The 26,675-nt window shown below is 39.9% G+C and overlaps 2 protein-coding genes across 5 annotated transcripts; both read right to left on the bottom strand.

Annotated features, from left to right (window-relative positions):
* Window positions 1-933: 933 nt before the first annotated feature.
* On the bottom strand, window positions 934-9,111 carry fhdc3 (FH2 domain containing 3). The gene is made up of 12 exons (XM_068716508.1): window positions 9,030-9,111; window positions 7,573-8,076; window positions 7,166-7,227; window positions 5,700-5,802; window positions 4,232-4,317; window positions 3,624-3,724; window positions 3,444-3,514; window positions 3,217-3,324; window positions 3,029-3,099; window positions 2,738-2,855; window positions 2,445-2,609; window positions 934-2,241 (listed from the first exon to the last, which is right to left on the bottom strand). Exons 2-12 carry the CDS (start codon window positions 8,020-8,022, stop codon window positions 1,150-1,152), a joined length of 2,427 nt encoding a protein of 808 aa, XP_068572609.1. The 5' UTR covers window positions 8,023-8,076; window positions 9,030-9,111; the 3' UTR covers window positions 934-1,149.
* Window positions 9,112-9,805: 694 nt separating this feature from the next.
* Window positions 9,806-24,112, bottom strand: arfip2b (ADP-ribosylation factor interacting protein 2b). 4 transcript variants are annotated; one of them, XM_068715961.1, is made up of 11 exons: window positions 23,793-24,112; window positions 22,026-22,136; window positions 18,916-18,972; window positions 17,415-17,523; window positions 16,093-16,149; window positions 14,925-15,011; window positions 14,364-14,479; window positions 13,973-14,194; window positions 13,676-13,833; window positions 12,774-12,948; window positions 9,806-12,663 (listed from the first exon to the last, which is right to left on the bottom strand). In XM_068715961.1, the coding sequence occupies exons 2-11, from the start codon at window positions 22,122-22,124 to the stop codon at window positions 12,508-12,510; spliced, it is 1,236 nt and encodes a 411-aa protein (XP_068572062.1). In that variant the 5' UTR covers window positions 22,125-22,136; window positions 23,793-24,112; the 3' UTR covers window positions 9,806-12,507. The 4 variants fall into 4 exon arrangements, with proteins under 4 accessions (XP_068572062.1, XP_068572063.1, XP_068572064.1 ...); XM_068715962.1 differs by lacking the exon at window positions 14,925-15,011; XM_068715963.1 differs by lacking the exons at window positions 14,925-15,011; window positions 16,093-16,149.
* Between the last annotated feature and the right edge of the window lie 2,563 nt (window positions 24,113-26,675).

The raw sequence follows: 26,675 nt of genomic DNA, 5'->3' as shown, positions 1-26,675 counted from the left end.
ACCAAACAGGTCAGTCGCTGTTGAGGAAGTACTGGGCTCCAACTACCAGACTGTTATCTCTGCATGTGTACAAGGCCATGCTTTGATATTTTGTTTGACCAACAAAGATCCCAGACCTTGGAAAAGAGCTTGCATGCTTATAGCCAAGAAAATACTTAACGTCTATTGTCCAACTCCTAAAAAAGAAAAAAAAGCCCATATATTCCCTGCGTCATTCTATTCATTGTGCCCGTTGATTTGAAAAAATAGGGGACTGAAAATGTCCCCACTGAGTTCTTGCCAATGGGTGGGATGGATGTGGGAGGACAACAGATCACTCAGAAAGGAGCCTGTACTGAGCAGTTTATTCAACAGAGTATTATTACCCTGAGCGCTCAAATGAAATGGCTGTAAACAAACCTGTTACCCGAGTAACACAGCTGAATGTCTCTTTTTGTCCACAATTTCAGCTACTGCTTAGCAGAGAGACCCGGGTGGCACAGTGGTGGAGGGACACGTCATCTGGATACCAGAGTGGGTTCACCAGCTGCAATGTTTCCTATTCAGATTTGTTCTCGTCAGTTGTGATGACAGCATCAGGGATGAGTTAGACATTTAAATGAATATACCTACGGTCTAAATGTCCAATCTGGCTGCTTTTGTGTTTGGGGTTGTCTCAGTGTCCTACAAGTGATAAAAGCCTACAAGTTATAAGGATCCCTTTGCTATCTGAACAACTGTCTGTCAGCCTGACTGACTGAGAGACAAGAAATAATAGATGAAGTGAAAGGCAAGCACTGGAAACTGAGCAGGCCTCACTAAGGAGACATAAGCTCCAGTAAGACTTTCAAGGATTTAATGAAAAGGGTGGAAGAGGAGACATTTTAACCTAAAAAGCAGAAAATAATAAATACTGTGCATTGCATAATTCATATAAAGTAAAATTAAAAAAGGTAGAATGAATTAACCCTTTATTGAGCACAAAGACAAAAAAATAAGATTTTTGAATGTGGTTTGACACACAAAATCAAAACCTTCACAGTTCAAAGCAAGTCCTCAATTGCCTTGGGTCCACTGAAGGGTAAATATATAACAATAAAAAAAGACAAACATTTAAAACACACAAAAAAAAGGCAAAGCTTGGCCTATTTCTCTAAATAAAAATTTGAATCAAGTATTAGATCCTTTGAAGCATTGTTGTTGTTCTTCCACATCAACAGGCTTACTTCTGCTTCCAATGTGTCTGAAGAAGGATATGAACCCAGAGGTGCTTCCTTGATCCTCTACATGATTGCCTGCCTTTCTACCAAGCAATGATCTCCTGACTCCTGCTTCTTCTTCTCTCACGTTTTCTGTCCTTGATCCAGAGGAGTATGATGACCTCTGAGACATGCTTCTCTGGAACAAGTCTCCCAGCCGGAACCCAGATCCTGGAGATCGCCTGGTTTCATCCATGGAAACGGACCTGAGGATTGGACCCTTCGACACAGTTCTCTGAATGGGGCACTCAGGAAGAGATGTAGAACCCCCAGATGGAGAGGTTAGATTTTCCTGACTGGAGGAATTGGGGAGGCAATTACCTTTGTCACTCTCCCAGACTCCATCATCAAGGTCATCTCCACCTGAAGCTGAGGATAGTCTGCGTTGGTGCGATTGTCTGTCTCGGTGGGAGGCGTTTCTTTGGGTGCAAGTAAAAGGACTCAGGATAGTCCATGGGGAGCCCACACCCTCATTGTCGGAAAAGAAGAAGTCTCTGGTTCTAGGCCGAGGGGTACTTGGGGTAGCTGGTGTGTCTCTTGCTCTCTCCGACTGACGAGGTGTGCCTGAAACTCTGTCCCCATCGAGGCTGCTTTTGCCGTTTTGGTAGCGAAGCACCTTCCGAGTCATCTCACGCATCTTTTGAGCTTCTTGTTTGTTTTTTAGTTCTGAAATTTTCCCGTCCTCCTTCTGCAATTTGGGCTGTTTTTTCTCAGGTCTCTCTTGTCTATTGCGTGGCGCAGCCTCAGTTTTTGCTACCGATCGAGCACTCGGCGAGCTGCACTCAGACGGGGATCCTTCGATTGTGGGCAGTATGTTCTTCCTGCATCTGACTAATCCCTCTGGAACGTTAGAGAGAAAGCTGTGTAAGGCCGACTCCAAGCACGACGAGTCCTGATCACGCTCAGGTCCTCGGCAAGACACTGTGGAGCGGCGTTTGGCTGCAATTCGCATGCTCTCTTTCTGCTTGTGCCTCTGCTCCGTTGCCTCTCGCTCTCGGTTCTCCTACAGGTAGAATACATTCAAGTAAAGTACAACACAGTGCAAACAAACAGCACTTGCAAACATTAAAAGTACTCAATATTAAAGCATTATAGGTTTCTTTAAGGTGGGCCTTAAATACAAAGCAACAGCATCATTTTTTCCTGTGATGCGGTTTATTCCCTTGCACATTTACAAGTATTATTGTAAATTCTTGAGATTGTTACCTGTACCGCTGTGTCAAACCGCTTGCAAAATGAATGAAAGATGGAGCAGCACTCCTCCAGTTTGAAGGTTGCTGGGTCTTCACAGAAGTACTCAGCGACAGCATTGTTCAGAGCCTTTAGCTCCTGAAGAGAGGTCTCCAAATCGGCCAGCTTGGCCTCAGCCCTCTGAGGACAGAAACCATAAAAAGATATGAAGAACAGGAATCTAGATTGTAGACTGACTGAAGTGTTCACAAATCTCAGTTGGTGCTTTTGCACAATAAAAGGGTCAAAGCAACAAGCGGAAACTTTACCACGAGAAATGTCTCCATTTGTTGTATGAGGCCAGGCTGTCTGCTGCTGTACAACTTCACTTCCTTGACTTTCTTGACTTCCCTCTCGAAGTCTGCGATGACCTCCTCTTTGCAAATTCTGTGTTTGCAAGCAACATTTATACATTATATAGCCACAACGTATTCCAAGTAATACAATAATATGCAAACTACCAAGCAGATACAATATCAGATTGAAACTAGCTACTATTGGTGAACAAACCATGCTCAGTTAAATCACCAAATAGATGTCAGTATACTAATAATAGCCACCTGGATCCCATCCCAATGTGTTCAAGCTGGGTGTGAAACGTCAGCAACTCAGCATCAATGTCCTCCGCTTGCTGTGGGTGGAAAACAAAGGAGATAGAGCAACAGTGAGTTTTGCGACAAAGCATAACAGACTTTTTCATAATTTCATAGAGATTTTGTCATCTGTCCATCCCAGGGCTCCTCCTCACCTTGGCAACATAGTGCATGAGGTTCATGCCAGGCTTGTTGGCCTTGGTGTCTGCCAGCTTGAGCAGAGAGGTCATCCTGAAGCCAATTGCATTGGCACTGTAACCACCCTGAATAATACATTATTTGAATGGGGTATTCATCAGTATAATAAATGCTGAGTAAAAAGCCCTGATAGAATGCATCAAATCATAAGAAATATACATAATTCTAAAAGAAAAATACCAACAGCGTTCATGTAATTCCCAGCTTTTAATACCAGTCGAATGACCGAGTGGAGATCATCACAGCCCAACAGCTCTAAGGGGAGAGAAGAGATAGAGATAAAGAGCCTTAGTATAAACTTTAAATGAAAACTGGTGGTGTAAAACACAATCCAGCTCACTCCACAATGTGTGTGAAATGTTACCATTAGCTGCTTTGGTCATGACAGCAAAAGAGTTCTTCACGTCCTCCATAAGAGGAAAGAATTCGTCCCTCAGCACCATTGTTTTCAGGCGTTCCTCATAGCTGAAGGCAAGAGACATCAATAAAAATAACAAAATGACTGCATCATTAGTTTCATTAGCCGTTATTTAGGGCATAGTTTGGGTGTTTTGAAGTGGGGCTGAATGGAGTACTTATCCATAGTCAATATAGATGACCGTCGACACACCCCACCTTGGAGAAGCAATGTACTGCTGTGGACGAGGATAGCAGCAAAACATAGTTTAGCCACCTAAAAGAAAGGCCCACTAAAAAAAATATATTCCAAACACAGCATTCACGTGTAAGGATATTGATTTCTTTTTTGGTGGGCCTTTCTTTTAGCTGGTTAAAATACATTCTGCTGTTGCCCCGTTCACAGCAGTGATGCATTGCTGGTGCTCCTGTACGTTTCACCAAGCTGGGGTAAGTATCATACAACCCACCCGTAAAAGACCCAAACTATCCCTTTAAGCCAAGAGATTTCTGTAAGAGGCAACATTTTCTAATTGAACAACAAATCACAAAAAATATTAGCACAGGAAAACTAACCCCGGCACTTTGACCAGCTGCACCATGAACTGGTCAGCCTCGGGTAACACGGAGAGGTTCCCACTGAATGACAGCAGCTGCTTCACCTGTACAGACACACAAGTTTGATTCAACAAACATAGATGATATATTTGTTATAGTTCCCTCTTTATAGACATTAAAAGATCAAATTGGAGAAAAGAAGGAAATGGAGTCCTCAGGTAACACGATTGACTAATATGAAGCATTGGCAGTAATAGACATCCATACAAAAATTATTGCAAACAGACTTTTAATAATGAAGGTGAATTATGAACTTTAAGTCAATATTTTAAATGGAGAAAAATGTAATATCTAACTATAAAGCAATGAATAATTTGTTGATTCATGTCCGTCTCTTCCCTGGAGTCGACACGAGCAGGTTTTACCCGACTTGTGTGTGTTGTTCCCTGTGAGTAAGACTGTATTTTCCTGGTGTACGAGTTGATACAAACATGTAACACTAATAACGTTAGTGCCATCAAAATATCTTTGCTAATTAAATCTATGCGCTACTTGATAACCGTGGTGGTTATGTCAACGCAAGCTGCTATAATACGCCTATTTGGAAATTACTTCCACTGAGTGCAATTCTTTTAGAGGAGTTATTGTTATATTTAGTTATTTAGGGGACCCAGGAAAGCATCATTTTTACCCTCTCTCTAACGGGGAATGTTAGTATTGGCATTGGTAGAAGAAAACTTTTTTTCTACTATTAACTTTTAAAGATATAACTAGTAATACCGCACAGTGAATGTTCTGCATTAACTTCAAGTGAAGAGTGAAAGATAGAAATTATCATCATCATCATCATCATTATTATTATAATAACATAATGTACTTACATTTACTCAACATCTTTATATTAGGGTTACTTCATATTTCAATTATATTTTATGAGTAAAATCTGAATCTGCAATGTAACCAGTAACACTTTTCTGTCATGTAAATGTAGTACTAAAATGTTTTCCTCTTAAGAATAAGTACACAGTTAATACCATACAGTTGATTTGCATTTTTTTCAAGTTCTTTAGGGGCTCTTTGTAAGTTATTTCAGGGTACAACAAGTTGGAATAATAACATTATTGAATGCTTTTCATATCTTAACAAATCTATAGCTGTTTGGGGCCCTTTTAGTTGGGGCCCCAGGCCCAGGTTGCTCACCTTGCTTAACGGTAAAGTCTGCCTCTGGAGTTTTTTTTCCCCGTGAACCAGAGTGTATTTTTGAATGTGAGCAGCTGCAACTTGGGTGCGTGATGCAACCAATTAATTGCAGGTGTATTGCTCAGGATGCAAGGAAGCGCAGTGTTGAGTAGGAGGTAGGAAGGTGTTTGTATGAGAGGTTATCAAGAAAGCTTCAAGCAACAACACGCAAATGTTCATTTGTCTTATTTTATGCATATAGGATTTAGTTGGAACGATGTGAAGCGACGAGCGGAGCTGCTGTTACCTCACTTTCTTCTGGCAGTAGTTTACAAAGCTCTTTTAGTTTTCCTGTCCCAAATCTCAGCCAGCTCCCTTTACAAATATCCTGCACCATTTCTGTCACTGGCCTGTAGAGGGAGACAAAAGAAAACAATAATATAAAGGCCTGCCATAATCAACAGGACTTATCACATGATTAGTCATGATAATCAAACAATTTACAGAAAATGTAAAACCTGCTTGAGTCGGGTTATCCATCACATTTGAGCGAGCCCACTTCACATTCAAACAAGTTAACTGACATTTTTTTAATGTCCAGCAAATGCCCTCCAATAGCATCATCAAGTGCCTTTTCGTCACTACCACACAGAAGCAGAGGCAATTTGAATTTGACTGAATTTAAAAGCTAAAGCTCATTACAGTACTTAGCTGTTGACACATCTGGTGTGCATTTGGTATTCAAAGTGAGAACTTAGTGAACCTTGTACTGAAAGCGACATCATGATGATGAGGTTCACACACAGAAACTGGATCCAGTGCTGGAGAGACTACATAAACTGTTTATATGTTAGGACAAAAATCGAACTTTACTACGTAGAATTAGGCAGTAAAAAAAATGTAATTACTTGTAAAAATTTGAACATGAATAAAAAAATAAAACAAAATGGGTTTTGCAGTAATAATGGAAATGCAAGTATCAGTATAAAGGCAGATAAATATGATTTCGAAAAGGTTTTGTGTATTACTAAAACAGCATTTCTTTATTTTTTTGTTATTCTACCATTATCTTGAAAATAATAAAAAAAATCTATTTCATCATATGAGGTAATTTGCTAGGTTGGTATAAATGCATATGAATGAATGCAAGATATTGCATTGCAGAACTGTTGTGATCACAGTTCGATCACAACAAGTCTGTTGCCTATCACCGCCCTGAGTGCCCCAACGAGCACAGCTGGCCGTGTTAGTACAAGTAGGGACTCAACAAGCAATTGTGTTCCTGTTGTTACATGAAACTGTATTTCATAAGAAACAACTACATGGAAAGAATTAAACATTACACTGGTTCTCCAACATGGCTGCTGGGTGTATCCTCCCCCCTCCCTTCTGCTCAGCCTCACCCACTGGGTCAGGACTATGCTTTCCTATCATTTAAGTATTAATACAAGTGAGGCATAATTGTTCTCTATGTTGACACTGAACACTCAAGTGATGTTTAAAAAGCCATTTCCCTATATTTGAATATGGTCCGCTGAGATAAAGAGCCTGCTGGTTTGGTAATGATTAGCGCAGTAGAAATGACTAGCGTGTTAAGAGACACTTTCCTGACATGAGAGCAACCTGCTCCGACCACTGCTTACTGCAGTTCTTCCACTTTCCTGTTGGTCCCTTCGGTTCTAGTTGTGTTTGCATTTTGTGGGTTGATTTGCTAAATCATCACTCTTAAAAGAGACATCACTCTCTTTAAGATTCAAATTTGGCTATCCTTACCTCTTGAACTGTCTCAGGAAGATCCCAATATTCATACTCTTTTTAGAGTCAAGGATAGTGACCTAAAGATAAAAGGAAAAACAAAAGAAATAGTTATTTATTATCCTCCGTTCAACCATATTCAGATGAGAAGACAAACCTATACTCAACATTATATTTCACATAATATTTGAGGAAGCAAAACAGTCCCGAACTTGGATTAACTTTAGCAGTTCCTCATTGATGGCATGATTAGTGTGGAACTTTGAGAAAGCAGTTCCTATTTGTGTGTTCATTACTTCCCTAGTTTGTGCATTCTGCATCAATTTCCTTGCCCATAAAAATTTAGGAAAGTCTGCATCAATTACTGTAAATCAAATGTCAAACAAAATTTCAAATATGGCCTGAGTGCAAACCTAGCTATTCACCTGAGGCTCCTGTGGAAAGAGGTCCATGCCATCAAAGGTCTTCAGACCCATGACCCTCAAGTTGGGCAGCGAGGCCCGATTGTCGACATGACTGAACAACTCCTCCATGCTCGGGATATCCAGCACCAGATCCCTCTGAGGCCGTTTAGACGTCCAGACATTCAATTTGCCCAGGACACGCTGGCTGGGGATGGTGTCCCAGTTCAGCTTTTTCATGGAACGCCGGTGGCCGCTACGAGAGCCAAAAGGAGGGGGAGGAAGGGGTAGAGGGGGAGGAGGTGGTGGTGCTGGTGGTGGTGGTGGTGCAGTGGTAACACACATGGGGGGAGGCACAGGAGAAGATGACTGCAGATCTGAATCTTCCTGGGCATCCGGTAAAAAAGGAGGGGGAGAGTCTTGAGAGGAAAAGTTGGGAGGAGAGGCAGATTTTAAAATCAGCACTCCCTCCATCTGTAAATCCAAGATGGTGGAAGGAGGAAGTATCCTGCTGTTAGCCACTCAGATCTGTGGAGATACATAAATATAAATCCATAAAAGTGCAGTGTTTTAGACGAAAAAGAGGATTAGTTTGGAACATAAAACTATGTATCAACAACATATCATACAGATCATTTTTGTGCTCTATATCTGAAACTGATACTTGGCTGAAAGGTTGCCCAAAGCCTACATTATATAGTTTCAGCAAAATGCTTAAAGTTTTAATATTTAATCAAAAAGAAGCCTTCAGAAGTTTTTTTTTGTGGTTATTTTGAATAACCTGTGAAATTGTTATAGGCTATCCAAAGGCAGACATATTTGTCAATAGTACCATTACTTTCTCACTTATAGAGGAACTGACATTATTGTTGTACCGTCTACTTCTCCTCCTTGAACTATACAACACACCATAACAATTGCTCCATAAATATGTTTTCTCCTGATTATAGTTCTTCCATATGTTAATATAACACGAAACTTCATTGAGAAAATCTGACTTTTTAAAGCTTATTTCTTTACAGCAAATGTAAATTCCCTGACTTGACCGTTTATATCACGTCCATTAGAGCCAGCCATCCACCAACCAATATATTCACATACAAATCTACTACTTCACAAATAGTCGCTGTTTTTCTGCCCATATCCGCTGCTCATCTCCGAGGAGGGAAGCTGTTGCAATTAAGAGAACGAACAAACTAGAATTAGGGAAATTGTACTGAAAAATATCTTATTCACTGGGATATTTCAAAGCCGAATATAAGCGTGGACACATTCGACTCTGAAATTGTTGCTAAAACACGTCTGCACGTTCTCAACAAACAAGGTATCTTAATTTGACAATTTCTTAAGCGTGTTTCGCTGTCAAGTTATTTACATACAGTGAAGGGCGCACATCCTTACAGAAAACGTTCACAAATCACCCACCATACACAATAAAACACACAGGGGCGCTTTAATTTTAAATAATTGTTTTGACTTACCGTGCTATTAAAACGCAGCTGTCATACAAATCCTCGGTCCCTAATCTTGCCTCGTGCTCACGCAAAGTGCAGTCTACAGCCAGTCTGTCTCACGAACAGCAGTCACAGGTGCAGGGCGCGCCCCCACCAATCACATTTAAGTTAGTTTCCAGGTATGAGAACGCCCTTGTAGGGAGAGGTACGTAAAATGATGGGGAACCACTTCCACTTGGTGAACAAAAAAGAATTACACATAATAATAATTTACAAATGCAGCCTATGTATAACATGCTCTGCATATCTTTACTTGGCTGCCAAATTCTAATGCAAAACCTAAACAAAGGCAGATATGAGTACAAAACCATGTCGTTTTATTAGCAAAAAAATATTTTAAAAAGGCAGATGGAAAAGTTATTGTTCATAGATGTAAAGTATAATAATACTGTGAAGAAAACAAAGACAGTGCTGCTAAAGACACTATTATGCAAAAATAATTAAATATATGAACTATATGTGAAATGTTTGTCTCAAAGAAGAGCTGCTTCAGAAATATATCAATCATACTGGAGTTGTCTCAATAATAAAACAGGAGAGTTAACTTACATGAGAGACATTTGATAAATGATGCTTGATTAGAAGATTACTTCTTAAATACCTTTGTACAATTGTAATCACAAGATTGAGGTTTTGACTACATCCAGATGGTTGCTTCTCCGTTTGCATGCAACAGAAAGAAAGCACACTGGGCCACAGTAGGATTAAATTGGATGAAAGCAAAGATAAAATACAGCCGGAGCGTTTGAAAATGTGTACTTTTAATTTGTTCCCTCGGGGTGGGTGGGACTTTTCAGGTCTGAGTGAGGAATGAAGGCAGAGTATCACATCAATCCATGACACAACTTCATTTATCATCTTAAATATCATTATGTGCAATCATTCATACAGTACAATACACCAGCTCAGACTAGAAAATATTGATTGTACACAAATAAAATATCTCATTTTATAAATCTTGGTTCTCTCTCAGCAACAATCTAAAGACTGCTAGTAAGAGTGACTATAAATGCTTGTCACACCTTTTTTTTTTCAATTTACTGGAGGTTTCACAATTACGGAACAAAAAATATCCTATTGCCATTCATTTTGGTGTTGGGGTTTGGGATTTGCAAAGGGGCAGGTTTGGAAAAGAGGAGTCACATTTTTTTTAAATATTGCTGTGTGACGATCAAACAGACCAGGAGCTGATCAGTGAAACTGCAATTTTAGCCGCAAGTGAGGCTTACTGAGCGACTCTTTCAGCAAGAATAAAATACACCCATTTGAGACACTGACAGATACGAGCTCAGTAAAACACAAGCCAACCAAATCACACAATCAACTTTTGATATCTGCTTTTCATCAAAAATCAATTGTCTTTAAGACGATTAAAAGGAAACCCAAATTTTGGATTTTGCTTCAGCCAGTATCAAGATGAAAATCAAAAACCGTAAGCATGGCGTCATGCCAGTCCATGCGAGCTGGCGTGCAGAAGGCCAAGAGTGGAGCATCAGTGCGTTCACACATATATGCACCTGTACTTTGGATCGCTGCCTGCCATGCAAATACAGAGGAGACAAGAAGGTGGAGGACTAACCCATTAACTGATCATGAGTTCAATTCAGCACGGTAAAACATTCATTATACTGGATTATCTTCATTTCACTTCAGAGGTTTGACACTGGGAAACTAAACCACTTTTGATCGGTTAGTTTATAAATATCGTTTGGAGTATATCGATTACAGAATTTCACATTAGTGTGTCATCTGCAAAACGCCATTAACGTCATACTCATGAATTGAGTAATTTGCACAGAAGTCTCAGGGTACAAATGTGTTGATTCCAACCGATTAACAGATATAATGAACATAATAAATACAATGATGCATACAAATTACATTACACATTACATTTGTAGTACCATGCCGATATTTTGTGGTAATACCGTCTCCTAATTGTCAATAGATGATTGTTTATTATAAGACAATGTTTCAATTGAAGGACATGAAACAAATGAACAAGTAGTGTTATCCAATTCCCCAATTTACAAGATTGTGTGTTGAAATATTAGGATTAGTAATATTAGACAGCTACAGTAATCTTCAGTGTGAAGAAAGGTAACCATAGACAAATATATTCTGCTTCAGGGAGACTGAAAGATATGACCCTAGATGTCAAAAAAACACATTTCAATGCATCAATGTGAAACAATATGCAATGAATTCCTTTTAAATACAGTCTGTTAAACAATTAAATATCAAGTTTGTTGTTAACTGTCTGATATAACCATCTTGCACGGTTCAACTGTCCCTCAAAGCCTCAGTCCACAGTGAGACTGAACCAACCAATGACAACACATCACGGGTACAGTAAACATCTCTCTCAATTATCTTTGGGTAAATAAAATACAATTAGTAAAGATCGCAACCAGTATAACTTTTTGGGAAGCTGTGGCAGTGTTCCTTAAACAATCGTTGCATATATGAGTTGAATCTGTAGCATTTCTGATAATTACAGACTGAGTCTTACAGTACTTTCCCTGTAAAGCACCAGCAGACATTGCCCAAACAGTATACTGTCCTTCACTCTGAAGCATGACATACAAGCTGACTAGTACTGAAATAATTACAAATTAAAAAGATGTCAGTCAAACGGCAAAAACTAAACTCAACACAGCAGTGTTTTTGTTTTATAAGCTACAAACAATCATACACTATTTATTTCAAAAGTTAAACAGTGCTTAATTTGAAATGTACATTGATTTGAAATGTCCAAGCATTCCTTTCCTGTGTACCATACAAATCCCAATCATGTGGAGTTTGAAATCGGTTTGTTTTCTTTATTTATCTTTCTTCCTGCAGCCCACATGTTCATTTAGTGCGTAAGCTCATAAACAAAAGAGGCACACAAGGAGAGTGATAAGGTCTGGAAGAGTTTTGATGTAGTGTTTGGCTACATCCGAGTGTGTTTCAATGGATTTGTCATTTTTCCTTTTGTCATCTGTCTCTGTAACCAAGATGACGCGGGGTTTAAGTTTAACTCTGGGAACAATAATGACCATGAACATGACTAACACAAGTTCACACAGCAGAATGGTGCTGAAATAGAAGAGGAGTCAAAAGGGAGAGAGGGGAGGGAGAGATGAACAGTTCCTCTGGGAACAAAGAACAAAGAATAGGTCAGAGTGGAAAAAAAGGAAGTTGGGAAGAGGCACTGAAAGCCCCCTGACTGTTCATGAAACTGGCCGCTTGGTTCCCTGCTGCATTTTGCCCACTCATCAATAATACCCTGCAATCCATCTGTCCAATCACCCAGCCACATGCTCATCTCATATCTTAATCCACCCAATTACATGTATGCGTTTCCCTCTGTAGTGGTCCTCTGTAAGTTGGGGGGTTTCGACAGGTAACAGGTGGAGGTGGTTGAGAAGAGGAGGCTGCAGGAGATCCAGAAAAAACCTTCTCACTGCTCCTCCAACCAGGAGGGCTTGTCGGCCCCCGGAGGCCTCAACTTTATGTTGAACTGCTTCAGCGTCTGCTCCAGCTGCTGCTGGTTGCCAGCAAAGTACGCCGAGATGGCATTGTGGAAGAGGAGGAGCTGCTTATGCATCACCTTCACCTGATGGAGAGAAACAAGGGACAACAAAGACAACACAACAAGTAAATCCTACATTTCACTTTGAAGGCTGATGATGATGATGATGATGCAGGCCTACCCTGCCCACTGACCTTATTCTCCTCCAGGAACTTGAGTTTAATGATGACGTCTGAGCGGAGGCGTTCATACTTGTCCTTCTGGACTTGGTACTGTTCCTGAGCAGCATCTATGCGGGCCATGGCAACAGCGTCCCTCGGTCCCAGACTCAGTTCCTCCAGGTCTGACCGGTAGGCATCAAACTCCAGCCTGTTCATTAAAAAAAAAAAAAAAGGATAGAAAATACAGAGTTTTAAATGGCCCTAAAATGTTGCTCTTTACTGTAAAATTGGATTCTATACATTTCATAACACATGATAGATTACTGTATTTGTGTTTGTGTGTTGTGTTTCTGTGCACCAATCAGGATATAGCAATATTTGAAGAAAATCACGATGGCAGTCGCAGGGTTTGTCCCTAATCTCTATGAACAAATTTTGCATTCATATGCAGGATCTGTAGGCAACGGGACAAGATTTTGGTATCGGAAGCGTTCTGGTTTCCGTTTGTAGTGCGTGTAATGTATTGACAAAAATGTATGAAAATAATATGAATTTCCAAACACTAACTCTTGGTTGTCACCATATTTAGTCATAAATATTTATTGTTAAAGAAACAAAAAGGTTGAAAACAAGTTCAAGCGCTTTAAGAAAAAGGAAGATATAGGGGGAATATTTAAAAGATTCAGACCGAATGGTAATTTCAAATGTCATGAGAATAGCTACTCACAAAGAATTCATTGTGTGCATCACATTCTCATCGTAGCTTAGAGAGATGGAACAAATTCCTTGCATATCATTTAATGAATATAGTTATGTATTCATTCGGTGTAAGGATTAAAACCTAAACCCAATCTGTCCGTTCCTTCCTAAGTGTTGTCTTTATCCGTTTGCTAATCTCAGATGAAAAGAATAATCGATGTGCTGCATGTTCTTACCTGGCATTTTCATACATCTTGATTGTCATGAGGGTGTCCTCCATGGTCTTGTTGACCAGTGTGTTGATGCTTGACACAAAGAAGTTAACAGCACCAAGTAGAGTCTCCCCGTTCTTACACAGCAACTTCTGAGTCTCTGCATTGTAGCCAAACTCATCCTGTAAAAGAAAATGAACGAACGCAATAGAACAGGAATGTAATCATGTTTTCCAATGTGGTCTACACAAACCTATTATTCAACTTTGTGTCTTAAGAGTTAAAGCATCAAAGCTACATGAAGAGATTTTTAGGCCTCACCCGCAGCTCTGGAGATTTCTGACTGAGGTCAGCAAAGGTGTCCCCCAGTGCATGCTGGGTCTGCACCATGTTGTAGAAGTGGTTGGTCAGCGCTCTGGCCAATCGCAGCACATTCTCATATTTCTTTTTAGTGTCTCTCAGCACCTCAATCTGGGCCTCGAGCTCCAGGTCCACAGTCCGAGAACCCCGACCGAAACGCTCTGAGATCATTTGCTTTGTACACTGAAACATAATAAAAAGGAAGACACACAGATACATCAGGAACACAATGCATACCGCATAAGGACATTCTCAGGCACAGACAAAAAAAATAAAAATTAAAAAAAAAATTAAAAAAAAATCACCAAGCAGTATTTTATCACGGAGCTCAACATTACAGAGCCTCAGATACCTTGTACGTGTTGAGACCCCACTTCTTCATCGTTTCTAGCTTTTCCACAGCCACGCCGCGGGTCGCGTCGTCTGCCGCCACTGACGAGCTGCTGCTGCTGTGGTGCATGTTGGAACCTGAGAGACAATGTAGAAACACAGGAACATTGTAAAGAAAACAAACACAAGTAAACAAAAACAAACGCAGGTAGACAAGATTAAGCACAGCAAAGAATAGATCATATAGAGAATCGAAAAAAAAAATACTTTAAGTACATTAAAACTGTGCTTCAGTCAATAAAAACTAAACTGAGGACGGTTTTCTGAAATCTGTGTGCTATTTCCAACCCGTGTTTTCAGCATTATTCCTTACACCGCTGTACAACATGCATTGGAGTGAGCTGGAGTTAATGAGTAAATAAATATCAGGAAGTATTGGGCTGAGGAAAATAACATTAATGTTGTAGACACTAAATTATTTTTATGGAGCTTTAATAGAAAGAAGATATTCTGGGTCACTGCAATCTGATTAATCAATGTAGAGCCCATAGCATTCAACTTCACATCCTTCCCTCCCCGGTACCTTGGTGCTCATTTGATTGGCTCGCTATGTGGCAGAAGATAGAACTGCTTGGGGGAACGCTACTTCGCCTGGCCTTCGCTCGCAGGTCTGTGACCGTGGGGTGGGCAGGTATGGATGAAGGAATGGTTCAGGGTCAGTATGAATTAGGATAGGGAGTGGGATTTACATTGGATTTTTATGTAAATTATGGGAATGTTTTAACGGGATCAGGAGTTAAAATGATAGTTGGATATTTAGGGTTTAGACATGAAGTAATTATTGAACAACCGTGCCAAAAATGGAATGATAACGTAGGAGGACGATTGTGGGGAGGAGCAGGGAAATGCAGAAAAAGAGAGAAAAGTGCAATCACAAAAGGGACAAGAGGAGGATGAGGAATGTGTGGGAGAAAAGGAGGTGGATGACAAAGATAGACAAGTACAAAGATGAAAAGACAACATTTAGTGCATGATAATAAAGACAAATGAGTGATGATGAAGACGGGGGCAGTTTGAATTGCAGCAGAACTAAATATTGTGATACTAAATAAACTGGATTTGCCTTTCATTTCATCATGATAAATAGAAAAGATTAGACAAGATGAGAGAAATAAGGGCCTCCAAAACTTAAACGTTTACTAGGTTCTCCCAATAACATCTACTTCACCATATATATTCAATGTCTTAGCACAAATATGCACTGTGATAGACGTGAAGTTCAGAGTTTAGTGAGTTATTCTGGGAAAAACTAAAAACGGCAGACCCCTTAATGGATGATATTAAAACTGCAAGAAAAAACAAGCAGAAAGAATATTATGTAATAAATAGCTGTGATAGAAAAACAGCCACAATTTAAAAGAGAGGAGCAGGCGATAAGAAATGTACTGCTCCTCTCTCCCCTGAAAAAGAGAGAAATTGCTGAAGATCAAATGGACAGAGAAGGTGGTTCCCAGTTATGTAAAAAAAAAAAGACAGACTCGGTATAAAAAGTGTCTTTCCAAAATGAGATAGCCATCATGTGAGAGATATACATTAAAATCAAAATTACATTATGTGTTGCAGTACTGTACTATATATTTACAGACTGGAGGCTCTAGATCCTATAAACGTCCTCCATTGCAAAAAATGATTCTATCACATTTTGGAAATAAGCTCTCTATTATAAATAATAATCAGGTCTAAGGAGCCACCTAATCCTGTAACTGGGATCCTTTTGTTAAACTCTGCATTGTAGCGCACAGCAGGGCCTGAGAGAGAGAGTGAGACAAAGAAGCAGAGATATTAGTATCAAAAAACTACTCAAAGTGTTAATTCCCTTTGACACAATCAATAAGACGTAAATCTGTATCTGTAAATCCAAAATCCACAAATGCAGAAAGCATTTAGTACTGCTAACTGTCATGACAGACAGACAGAGACATAAATGCCAACGGCTAATTGAAAAATCTGCACGATCATGTTGTAGAATTAAGTTATTGTTGCGGTCACAACAATTAAGTAAATGATACATAATACAAAACTAATAAATGTATGCAAATGTATTCAAGTTTCTCTTCATGTGGCAATAACATCATAATCTTTATTTATTCTTAAGTGGTAAAAAAATTGTTAAATTTTGCTTTTGTATTCAGCCTGGTATTACCATTAAAGCTGCAGTGTGTGGGATTTGGCAACATCTAGTGGTGGGTAGTAGTACATTACATTACATTACAGTCATTTAGCAGACGCTTTTATCCAAAGCGACTTACATAGTAAAATGTATCTGTGTGCCAAGCCTGTAGGTAATGTACGGTGGTTGACACAAATGGCCGTATCTTAAGCCAGGGTTTGGGTTGTCCGCTCTGGGCTACTGTAGAAACATGGCCGTGCATTATAGCAAACTCCATGAAAAAGGACCCTCTCCATACGTACATACAAACAGCTAATTCTAAAGGTAAGGTTGTTTTAAGGTGATTACATACTAAAGAAAACATTCTTAATAATGGTATATTCCATTTCTGCCAATACATTTTTAAGTCTGGTGATTACTGTAGTATCAGTATCATTTAAAAAAAAAAAAAAAAAGTAAAAAAAAAAAAAGTTTGGGATTATATCCAGTAAATACATTACTATCAGACTAAACACTTTTGTGCTCACGTGGTTTTTGAAATCAATATAGCTCATCATTCACTCAGCCATCATGCTCCCTCACGTATCTGAACCACAGAAGAACCATAAATAACTGAGTACTACAGACCACAAAGGCACATTTACAGATACAGTGGAGGCTACGGCGAGCTAGGGATGAATCAGTGCAAATTGATCACAAATGAATTGCAGGACGATCTCATGGGAAGAATGATGAGAGGCCCCATAAACCAAACACTTCATTGTCATTAGACTCACTGAATAACGTCTGAGTCGGAGGCGCAGCACAGTGTCAAGTCAAAGTGGAATTGGCGACGTAGCTGGAAAGAGACTGAAGAGATATCAGAAGTGAGTGAGACTGCCAAAGACAGAAGTGGGACTCTACCTTTGATTGAGCTGGTGGGGATGATTCCCTCCGCTGTTCCTCCATAACCGCCCGATACAATGCTTGTCTCGTTGAGATTGGGACCCGATACCATCACCTGCTGCAGGTCCTGCAAAGTTTAAGTGGGAAAATAAAAAAGAACAAGAACAAGGGAAGGATTGAGGGGTTTGGGTGGGGATACGTAGACAGGAGATTATCACTTGAGTGTTAAATTCAGACAATGTAGGTTAGAGGTTTATTCACTAGAGGGGGACAAACACTACTATGTTAGAAAGGTTAGTCAGTACACACAATCTTAAGGCAGTGTCTAAATTTAACCCCTTATCTGGAAGCCAACAGGAAAAACTATAAAGTATGTGAAAGACGGCAAATGCACCAAAAGTATCCAGTCAATAATCAACCTAACCTAAATCTCCTGCCCTGATAGGAGCAAGCGAGAGGACTACAATACCACAGCAGTCTAACGCAAGCAGTGACTTCAGCAAGAAATGCTCCTGCAAACTATTTCCTCCTTCCCAAAATAATCACAGGTTTTAGTAAAGCTCTGGATCGGGAGGGGAACTGTGTTACGATCCATCTTATGAGCCAGTAAAGAAATAAACAACATTTGTGAGGAACTTATGGAAAATAAAAAATCTGTACTAAAAGGATTTTTCACTTTGGAAAACCATATGTGAGACTTTAGAGGATTTAACTCTTGCCTGTGTCGTAAGCAAGCCACTTATTTAATTCGCTACAGACGTTGCACAGAACTATGGGCAAAGACCAATATGGTCCATTTGACAACGTAAACTGGAGCATAATATACATACATTACACTTCCTGAAACTCTAACGCAAGTCTGTGATAAGGAAACTCTAAGCTCTAGGGAGGTGGCTATTTCCTTTTTGTAAGCAAACACAAACGGCATGTTTGATCCAGAAGGAAGTAAAAGTACTACTGCTGTGATTTGTGCTGTTGGAGGTTAAACAAGGAATCTTCAGCATGATGCAAAATGCATCCGTTATCAATGTATCTAAGCTCTGCTTCAAGGTACTATTACAGCAGTAGTACGACATGATGATTATTAGTACGACGCCATTATTGTGTTGTCAACCAACACCCGCTAAAATGAAGGAATCACACTCACACATCATCAAAGTGCACACAGGTTGTATTAGCTCGACACACACCGGTTGACTTTGAATAATCAAATGGAAACAGATTGTAATATTGAGACCTAAGGTTAGATGCCAGCTATTTTGTTAATACTACTCAGTTTGAGGGATATCTCTCAAAACACATCAAGTCTGAGAGACTTTATCTAGAGTTAGTAGGAGCTGAGTTAACAGGCAGCACAATTCAAGCTGCGCAGTGGTTTGCCATTAAAAACGAAATGTCTGACACTTTGTGAAATAGACCAACGTAGTGGTGTGAGGCAATTTAACGTTACATAAAGTCAAACCACTGAGCAGTACTACACACCAACACACACACACAAATGGACGAATGGCCTGCTCACCCTGGTGCCTCTGGAGCTCCCTACCTGCTCATCTAAGCTCCACTGCAGTTGTGCAGCCTGCACAGAGATGGAGGGGGAATCGACAAACAACAACAACAACAACAACAACGACGACAACAAAAAGAAACAAATAGAAAAAAGAAAGGAGACAAAAAGAAAAAATCCATGACTGAAATCATGAGGCAAGATAGAATGATGAAAGAAATCCCAGAAAAAAAATCATCATAATGTCCACAAACAGCAGGGATGTAAGATGGAGAGCAGTGATGACTGATATCACAGCAGCTCAGGATTCATTTAGCTAGTTTATCTTGAAGCTTCAAGTGGATCCTCTAGTCCACGGGGTGAACGGGTTTCCCTTGGTACATTGTAGCTTACCACAGCGTTGCCGTGATATCATTGCATCACTGTCACTGGGAAAAAGAAAATGCAGATTGTTGTACAACAACGCAGGTTTCAACGTTAATGTTTTTTAGGTCAGAAATCTACTTGTTTGAAGTCAATTTTGACTTGCCCCTATACAAATAGTTTTATTTATTAGCAGTCTAAAATAACAACAAAGACTAAAGTTGGTACAGCGCATGTGGAGAGATGAGAAGGAAGCGAGATGGCTCACTTCTTAGCCACCACAATGTCTTTTACCATTATTTTTAACCACCTGACAGATCGGGCAAGTGAGTTTCCAGATTTACTAGCACGACAGGGCTATCGGGCAATCTTTATTGTTGAGCTTTGCACTGCACAAATAAAGATGTTTTTTTAACAAGACATTTACAGACATTAAAAAGGTGACATCAACACTGAGGGAAAAACAATCAAGACGGAACCGTGTACACACACAAAACACCAAATTTGAGTGGCTAGAAAAGACAATTATATGGGTTGTGTCAGGAGTAACGTGGAACCTTTCAGCCAAAAGGTCTTCTAGATAGGTCAAATTTTTGTCGCCATTTAACATGAACATTTTATCCAAAATCATGTTAAAAAGATAGACAAAACCTGTCTAACTACATCGTCTCCTTCGTTTAGTCTGTGTGTCTCTTCTTCTAGAGATCTGCCTCGAGTCTCTGGCATCTGTTCAATATGGCCGAAAAGCTGCCGCAGACACTGATCCTCCCTGGACACTTTGTTTAAATAGTGCCTGTTCCTTGAGATGAAGAAAAACTACAGAGCCTTTAAGTCATCAAACAATAATATTGGAAGTCATAAGTGAGGTTTGATAGACTTATGGAAGTGTCTTGCCTGGTTATGTACAAATATTGCACCGAAGCAGAGACGTAAACAATTATAGCAGCATAAAGGACATCTTAAAGTACCGTTATCTGTCTGAGTGGACACCAGTGAGCCACTGTGATACATCTGATGCTGCTGCCAGACGAGCTGGCAGTCGAGCTGGCAGTCACAGTCTCTGTTCAACACTACGACATCAGACACCAGACTTCTGCTCGTCCTTAACCTGCCGATCTTCATCTCGATGTGCTGAGAGCAACACAGACTGCTGCAGCTCTGAAGTGAGTGCTGCACAGCAGATGTCAATCTGATTTCGGAGGGCTTTCACCCAAGGACAAAGCACAGCCAGTTTCAGATTAATTGCAGAGTTGCTATGACAACTGGTTTAATATGCAGCACCGAACAAGTGCAGCTGAACGCTTCTCATACATGAAGACGGTAAACTGGGGTAAGCAACACCAAGCGGTTGAATACGCACTTCACTGTGCGATGTTGGTGAGACGGTAGGGTTTTCTTTTACTACTCGAGTGGAGCCACGCATGGTTTGGTGAGCAAATAACCTGAATCCTCCAGGATCTTCAGTCTGTTTGTCCAACAAGGTGTGCCTTAGGACGCAGGAAAGGGGACAACCGGTTCCACCGAACTCTACAACTCATCCGTTTCATTCTAACTGCCTGAAAGTGATGGAAACATAATGTTGGTAATATACACTTGAGCTAGAGCAGTCTCTTTTGATATTGAATGAGGCAGATGAGTGCTTATTTGTTCTGTACATGAGCACCTACATCTGAGAGTTTAGCCTTTCAGTTCAACACCTATAGAGCACAGAAGTATGTCTTCAACCCTGAACATGAGCCGGTAATGGAAACAACTGGTTCCCAAAACAGACTGGAAGCTACAACACTTCATTTCCCAGTTCTTTCCACACATGTATCAAAGCAAGCCACGTAATACAAGGACTTCTGGTTGTGTACGACAGGCAACACATAACACAATAATAGTTAAACCCAGGCAGAGGATTCAGCATTTCATTCACAACAAAAGGACAGGAACAAATCTCCTGAATGATCATTCTGCTCTCAAGTTAATACAGATACATAAAGGCAATATGAGAGAATCACAATAAGTGACTGGCCACATCCATACAGCCAGTGTTGGAGACTCTATTTGCTAATAGGGTTAAACTTAAGTTGTACTGTGCATATTATCACAGGGTAGTGCTGTGGTAGTGTGAACGGTATAAAAAAAAAAGAGAGCTGGCTCACTTAGCTGATCTCGTGATAGCTGAGAACTATACTCAAAACCCAACTTCAAACAAGGGAAGGCTCACATTAATCCGTCGCACTGGGTTAAACCAACCGCACCACCACATAATGACATCAGGCTTAAATGTAGGGTTCATTTTCTTCATGTACTCTCATGTGAATTATATAACCTGCAGAGACAGTACTGTATCATTTAATACATCCTGAGCAGACAAACTGAAAAAAGTTTTTTTTTTTTTTTAAATGCAAGCGTACACTTAAACTTACTAAACTGGCAATAAACAAATGCTTTAACAACTATATATCCAACAGCTAAATGAAACAAACTACTTTCATGCAACAGTCTTTAAGTCATGAAACCGCTGTAAAGGCCCAACAATGGTCTAGCAGTAGGAGAGCTTTATTTGTATGTAGTAAAAAACAAGATAAAATACTAACAAGTAAATGAATAAGAAAATAAACAACTGTGTCTCACTGGTTTGCTTTTGAGTATGCACATTATCTTTTGTCAGCTAGGGGTTGCAATAGCTTTAAATAGGTTAACAACAGCTACACAGGGCGGTGTCAAAAGATGACACACAGTAGACCGTCAACCGATATAGAACTGTGACCCACCTGTTCAAGGCTGTCATCTTCTGGGAGGGTCCCTGTGTCACCGTTACTGTTGATAGGAATCTCCATTGTGGCAGCTTTACTCATAATGCTGTCTGCCATAATGCACTTTGTCTGTGTGAAAGAGAGAGAGAGAGAGAGAGAGAGAGAGAGAGAGAGAGAGAGAGAGAGAGAGAGAGAGAGAGAGAGAGAGAGGAAGATAACGTGTTGAAACAATAAACTGCCATATGTAAATGAAGTGGGAAAAAAAGGCAGGGATGGAAAAACAGCGAGGCCTTAATTCTGATTTGAAGCGGACGGAGCAAAGAGCGTAGTCAAAACAGACAAATAATGAGGCAGATGGGAATATAATTGCCACAAATAAGTGAGGAGGTGGTTTTCAAAGAGCAAGGCTACCGCTCGGCATGAATACAGCACACCTATGAAAGACCCACGCTCGGGCACCGCCGCTACAATGAGCTGTTGAAGTGGCCACTCTACTCCACTGTTAAAGGTCCAGATGTTAGCAGAACCCACTCCCTAATAACCCAGACCAGTGGGGAGATAGCAAAAGGATTAGGTCGACATTGCCTAGTCATTCTAATAGGTCAAACACGTACATTCAAGATGTGCAATCATATAAGCATGACACATTTTCCCCAAAAAACGCTGGACAAGCAGTTATATAGCTCTAGCAACTACTTGGTAGGTTTATGGCGGTTAAATCTCTCGCTGGCACCAACATCCCAGACGTTGTTTGAAGGTAGGTAGCGCTTATTTACATTTGCTCTGACCTCGCCTATTGTAAGTGGGCTTTTGTGGGCCATGCCCAGTCCATATCCTGAGGAATGACAACATCTCTGTTGACTTAAGACATTCAAAGTACTGGTTCTCTTGCCCAACAATACTCAACACAAAAAACACACTAGATATCTCGCTGCACCTGTGTCAGATCATTAGGATGGGAAAAAAATTTACATCTTCTCCATATAAAGTGCTCTTTTCAAGATAAACTAACTTTACCGGTAGTGCCATATGCTGGAATTTTCCCTTGCAGAACAAGCTTTTTTTAATTTTCATCACAGACAAAGGTCATCAAAGACTGAGCAACCAAATACTGCTTTGCATAACATCTACATTTAGGCCCTGATCTTGCTACAGTGCCAAGTCCCTCAATCCACTATCTTTAGTCTCTTAGTCGAACCACCTAAACCAGGCTGACTCAATATGAAATGGCAACAGGGGGAGCTCAGGCATTCACTTCTGTATTAATCATTAACAGCCTATAATTAGGAACGGAGAGCTTCCAAAATAACTTGAAGAACATGTGCTACAACAGAGACAATGCTCTTTATCATTATTACAAAGGTAAGATATCATGGACAATAGGTTACTATTATAGTGAAAGAAGGTTTGACTTGAAGTCGATTGGACAACATCCTGGGAGCCCCGACAGGTGCATCAGCACAGGTGTACAGTTGTTCTCTCTCCAGCAGGTAACTCTAGCTGCAGGCCTCCCCGGTGGGCTCAACTGCCCGACACAGAGGGGCTTTATTCCGGCAGTATAAACATAACCGGTTATGAATGTCATACTGAAGCAGAATATGCTTTCTAGAAAAAAAAAGGCCTGCTTCTATGTCACATGAGCAGCTGTTAGGAGGAAACTGGTCAAAAACAATCCAGGGGGTTCACTGTGCAAAGCTGGTTGATTAACAAATATACAAATGAAAAACAGACACAATTGAACGCTAATATCGCTAAGATCATCGTTTTTCAAGGGGTTTGACTTACGGTGTGCTTGGTCCCGTCGTAAAAACAGAGCAGTTCGGGAAAAGCTAGCGAGCGAGCTAATACAACGGGCTAACGGCAGTGCATCCCGGTTTATGCGCGGCTTAGAGGAGACTATTGTGTCTTTGGTCAGTCCGATGGGGAACAAAAATGCCCGTGGGAAACAACGTAGTGCTCTAGTTTAAGAATATGTTGATGACATAGCCAGGTAAAGTATTGTTCTTACTGCGTTCGTCCTCGTAAATAATCCCCTATCTTATTTTCTTTAATGAAACCAAACGGAACGCTTTACGGAACTGACGACACCGTACAATTCATGTTGCAGACGGACGCGCTCCGATCCAAAGCCCGTCTATTTGAGAGAGGATGGATCACTCGTTACCAAGGCAAACACTGACATGGTGCTCCCTGGAGCATAGAGGTAACCTTCAAGCCACGCATATTTGTATACATTTATGAATGTATCTATATTACATATATTTATAATACAGTCCAGTTGCCTGATTATAAAAAAGGTTTCAACTGAAAGTGAAAAACTATTAAACTAGAATTATCTGTAACATTGGATTTCCACACATCTTTGAATACGACAAATGATATGTGTGCGTGCCCATTGAAGTAGTTTCAAATTAAGGACAATGTGTTTATATGATAGTTTGATGCTATTGACAAAATTCATTGACAGAGGATTTTGAGCACATTTACCCTTCACACTTCGGAATTGTGTCTAGAAATGGGAACGGAGTGAGAGGTCGTCATATTTCCTTCGCACGCCTATCACCCATCTTTGAGAGCATCCTGCAGGTGATGTATGCATGCCTCAGTAAACTGATGGCTGATGGCTACATTAACGGACATTAATTAAAGGACATTCTTTGATCATATAATTGAGATACACAGTGACCTGTAGTCCTGTACATTAAAGCTTGTCTGAGATACATATTTTAGAATTGTTATGTGTGATATGAATATACTGTATGTTGTTATATCAAAGGGCTATGCTGCTTGCTTCATCCTCACAGATAAATAACAATTAGTTGTGTGAAAAAGAGAATATGCTGCCCATTGTTTGGGAACAAACATGTAAACACCCCTTAGTTTGGACTGGTTTAAGTCTGTTCAAGCTTCAAAATTCAAAAGTGAAAGGTTTAAGGTTGAGATGACTCATATCGGGATGTTTCTTTACTCTCTGAAGATACTAAAGCCTGACATCACATTTTCAACTTGTCTTTGAAAATGAATAAAGGATCTGAATGAATCTTAATGGTTATATAATAGTTAGTGTGATATTAGTTTTATTATAAACAGACCGATACATATTCAGTGAAGGGTTGTTGGAGGATGTACCTCATACAGAACACACAAATTTGAATCATTCCTATCTGGTTTTAATAAAAAGAGTATTACTTTAATTGACCACAACCCTCCATTTAAAGGCCACAAATTGTACATAGTTCTGGCTTATTAATCTGAGATTTAAATTCAACTGAAAGAGGCTGTAATTGTAAAATATGTTTTAAATTGCTTGCTATTTGTGTGTAGATTGGAACCCAAAATTACGCAAAAAATGTTGTACCCATTTGTAAACCTTTTTTTATTTGTAGATCATGTAATACATTGATTTATTATATTGTTCTTTCTCCTTGATTGTACTGTACATGTCTCCAGTGAATTTTAAAAGTGGCTGCTGACTCATCATCTCTCATGTTGTACACGTACTGCTTGATATTTCCAACCTCAGGCTGTGGTGAAAGCTAAACATAACTACAATACTGCCCTCTGTGGGTACGTGTCAGTATGTGATTTGCTGAGGAGAACTACTGCCAATACTGTCTTGTGGCTTTTCTCTCAGTGTACTGAGTATTTTCATAAAGACCCTGCGTGATCTTTATTACTGTTACCAAATACACATATCATGAAACGTTAATGTTATTTGTAAATGCAAAATTTGAATTCATATTTGAATTTATTATTTTCGTTGTTTCATTTGTGAAGATTCCATGTACTTAATTCCAGTATCAATACTGCTTCACAGGGAGTCTCATATATTAAAAACACATGTTTGAATAACAGGGTGGCAACAGGCAACATATACAACTCACTGTACACATTGTCACAATATTGCCAGAGAACAATGCAACACAATGAACGTTCGAACATGGGCACTTGGAGCATACGCTTCTTATTCAATTATGTGAGCTATGAATGAACCATAGTGAACAATGTTAACAGTGCTGGAAGAGATCCTACAAACACTGAGGGGCTGAGGGGATTCAAACAGCCTCTGCAGTCAATCAGAGTTTAAGGGAGGTGGTGGAAAGTGAAAGCCAGGGAGAGAGTGCACGTTTTATTAATGAATATTGGACGCTGAAAGAAGTGTGGAGCCAAAAGAAACTCTCATGGTATTTTTTGGAAGGGGCGTGAAATGCCATATGGGAATGTTTTACTAATGGAAGTGTACTTGAAAACAGTGCGAATTTTCCAGCTCTTGGTGTGTTTTCTTTGGTTGCCAGCCTGGATCACTACCTGTTCCAGTGTACACAGTGTAGTGTTTTTTGTGCAACTTTGTCTTCTTCTCTATCCTAAACAACTTAAAAACAACAAAAAATGTTTTACAGTTTGCATGTCAATATATGTCAACAATATAATCACATGAAACATAATTAGCCACAGCTGCTGCTGCTACTGCAGATGTGTGCAGTGCTGTCCACCCAAATTATAGCCGTCGATTCACTTTTAAAGTGTAGTGAGTCTTGATTTACTGGATTGAGTGGATTTATTAACTCTTAATAAGACTTAAGACCTAAGACTTATGTTTCAAATGATTCTTTTTTCCTCCAAAACTCCACCACCATCTTCAAATTAAGGCCCATAATTCATGACTAT

The sequence above is a fragment of the Cebidichthys violaceus genome, unplaced genomic scaffold, assembly GCF_023349555.1.
Source record: "Cebidichthys violaceus isolate CVI_PGR_0920_01 unplaced genomic scaffold, fCebVio1.0.p SCAF_20, whole genome shotgun sequence".
Taxonomy (NCBI): Eukaryota; Metazoa; Chordata; class Actinopteri; order Perciformes; family Stichaeidae; genus Cebidichthys; species Cebidichthys violaceus.
Note: the sequence above shows the minus strand (reverse complement) of the source record. Positions and strands in the feature narration are given on the sequence as shown.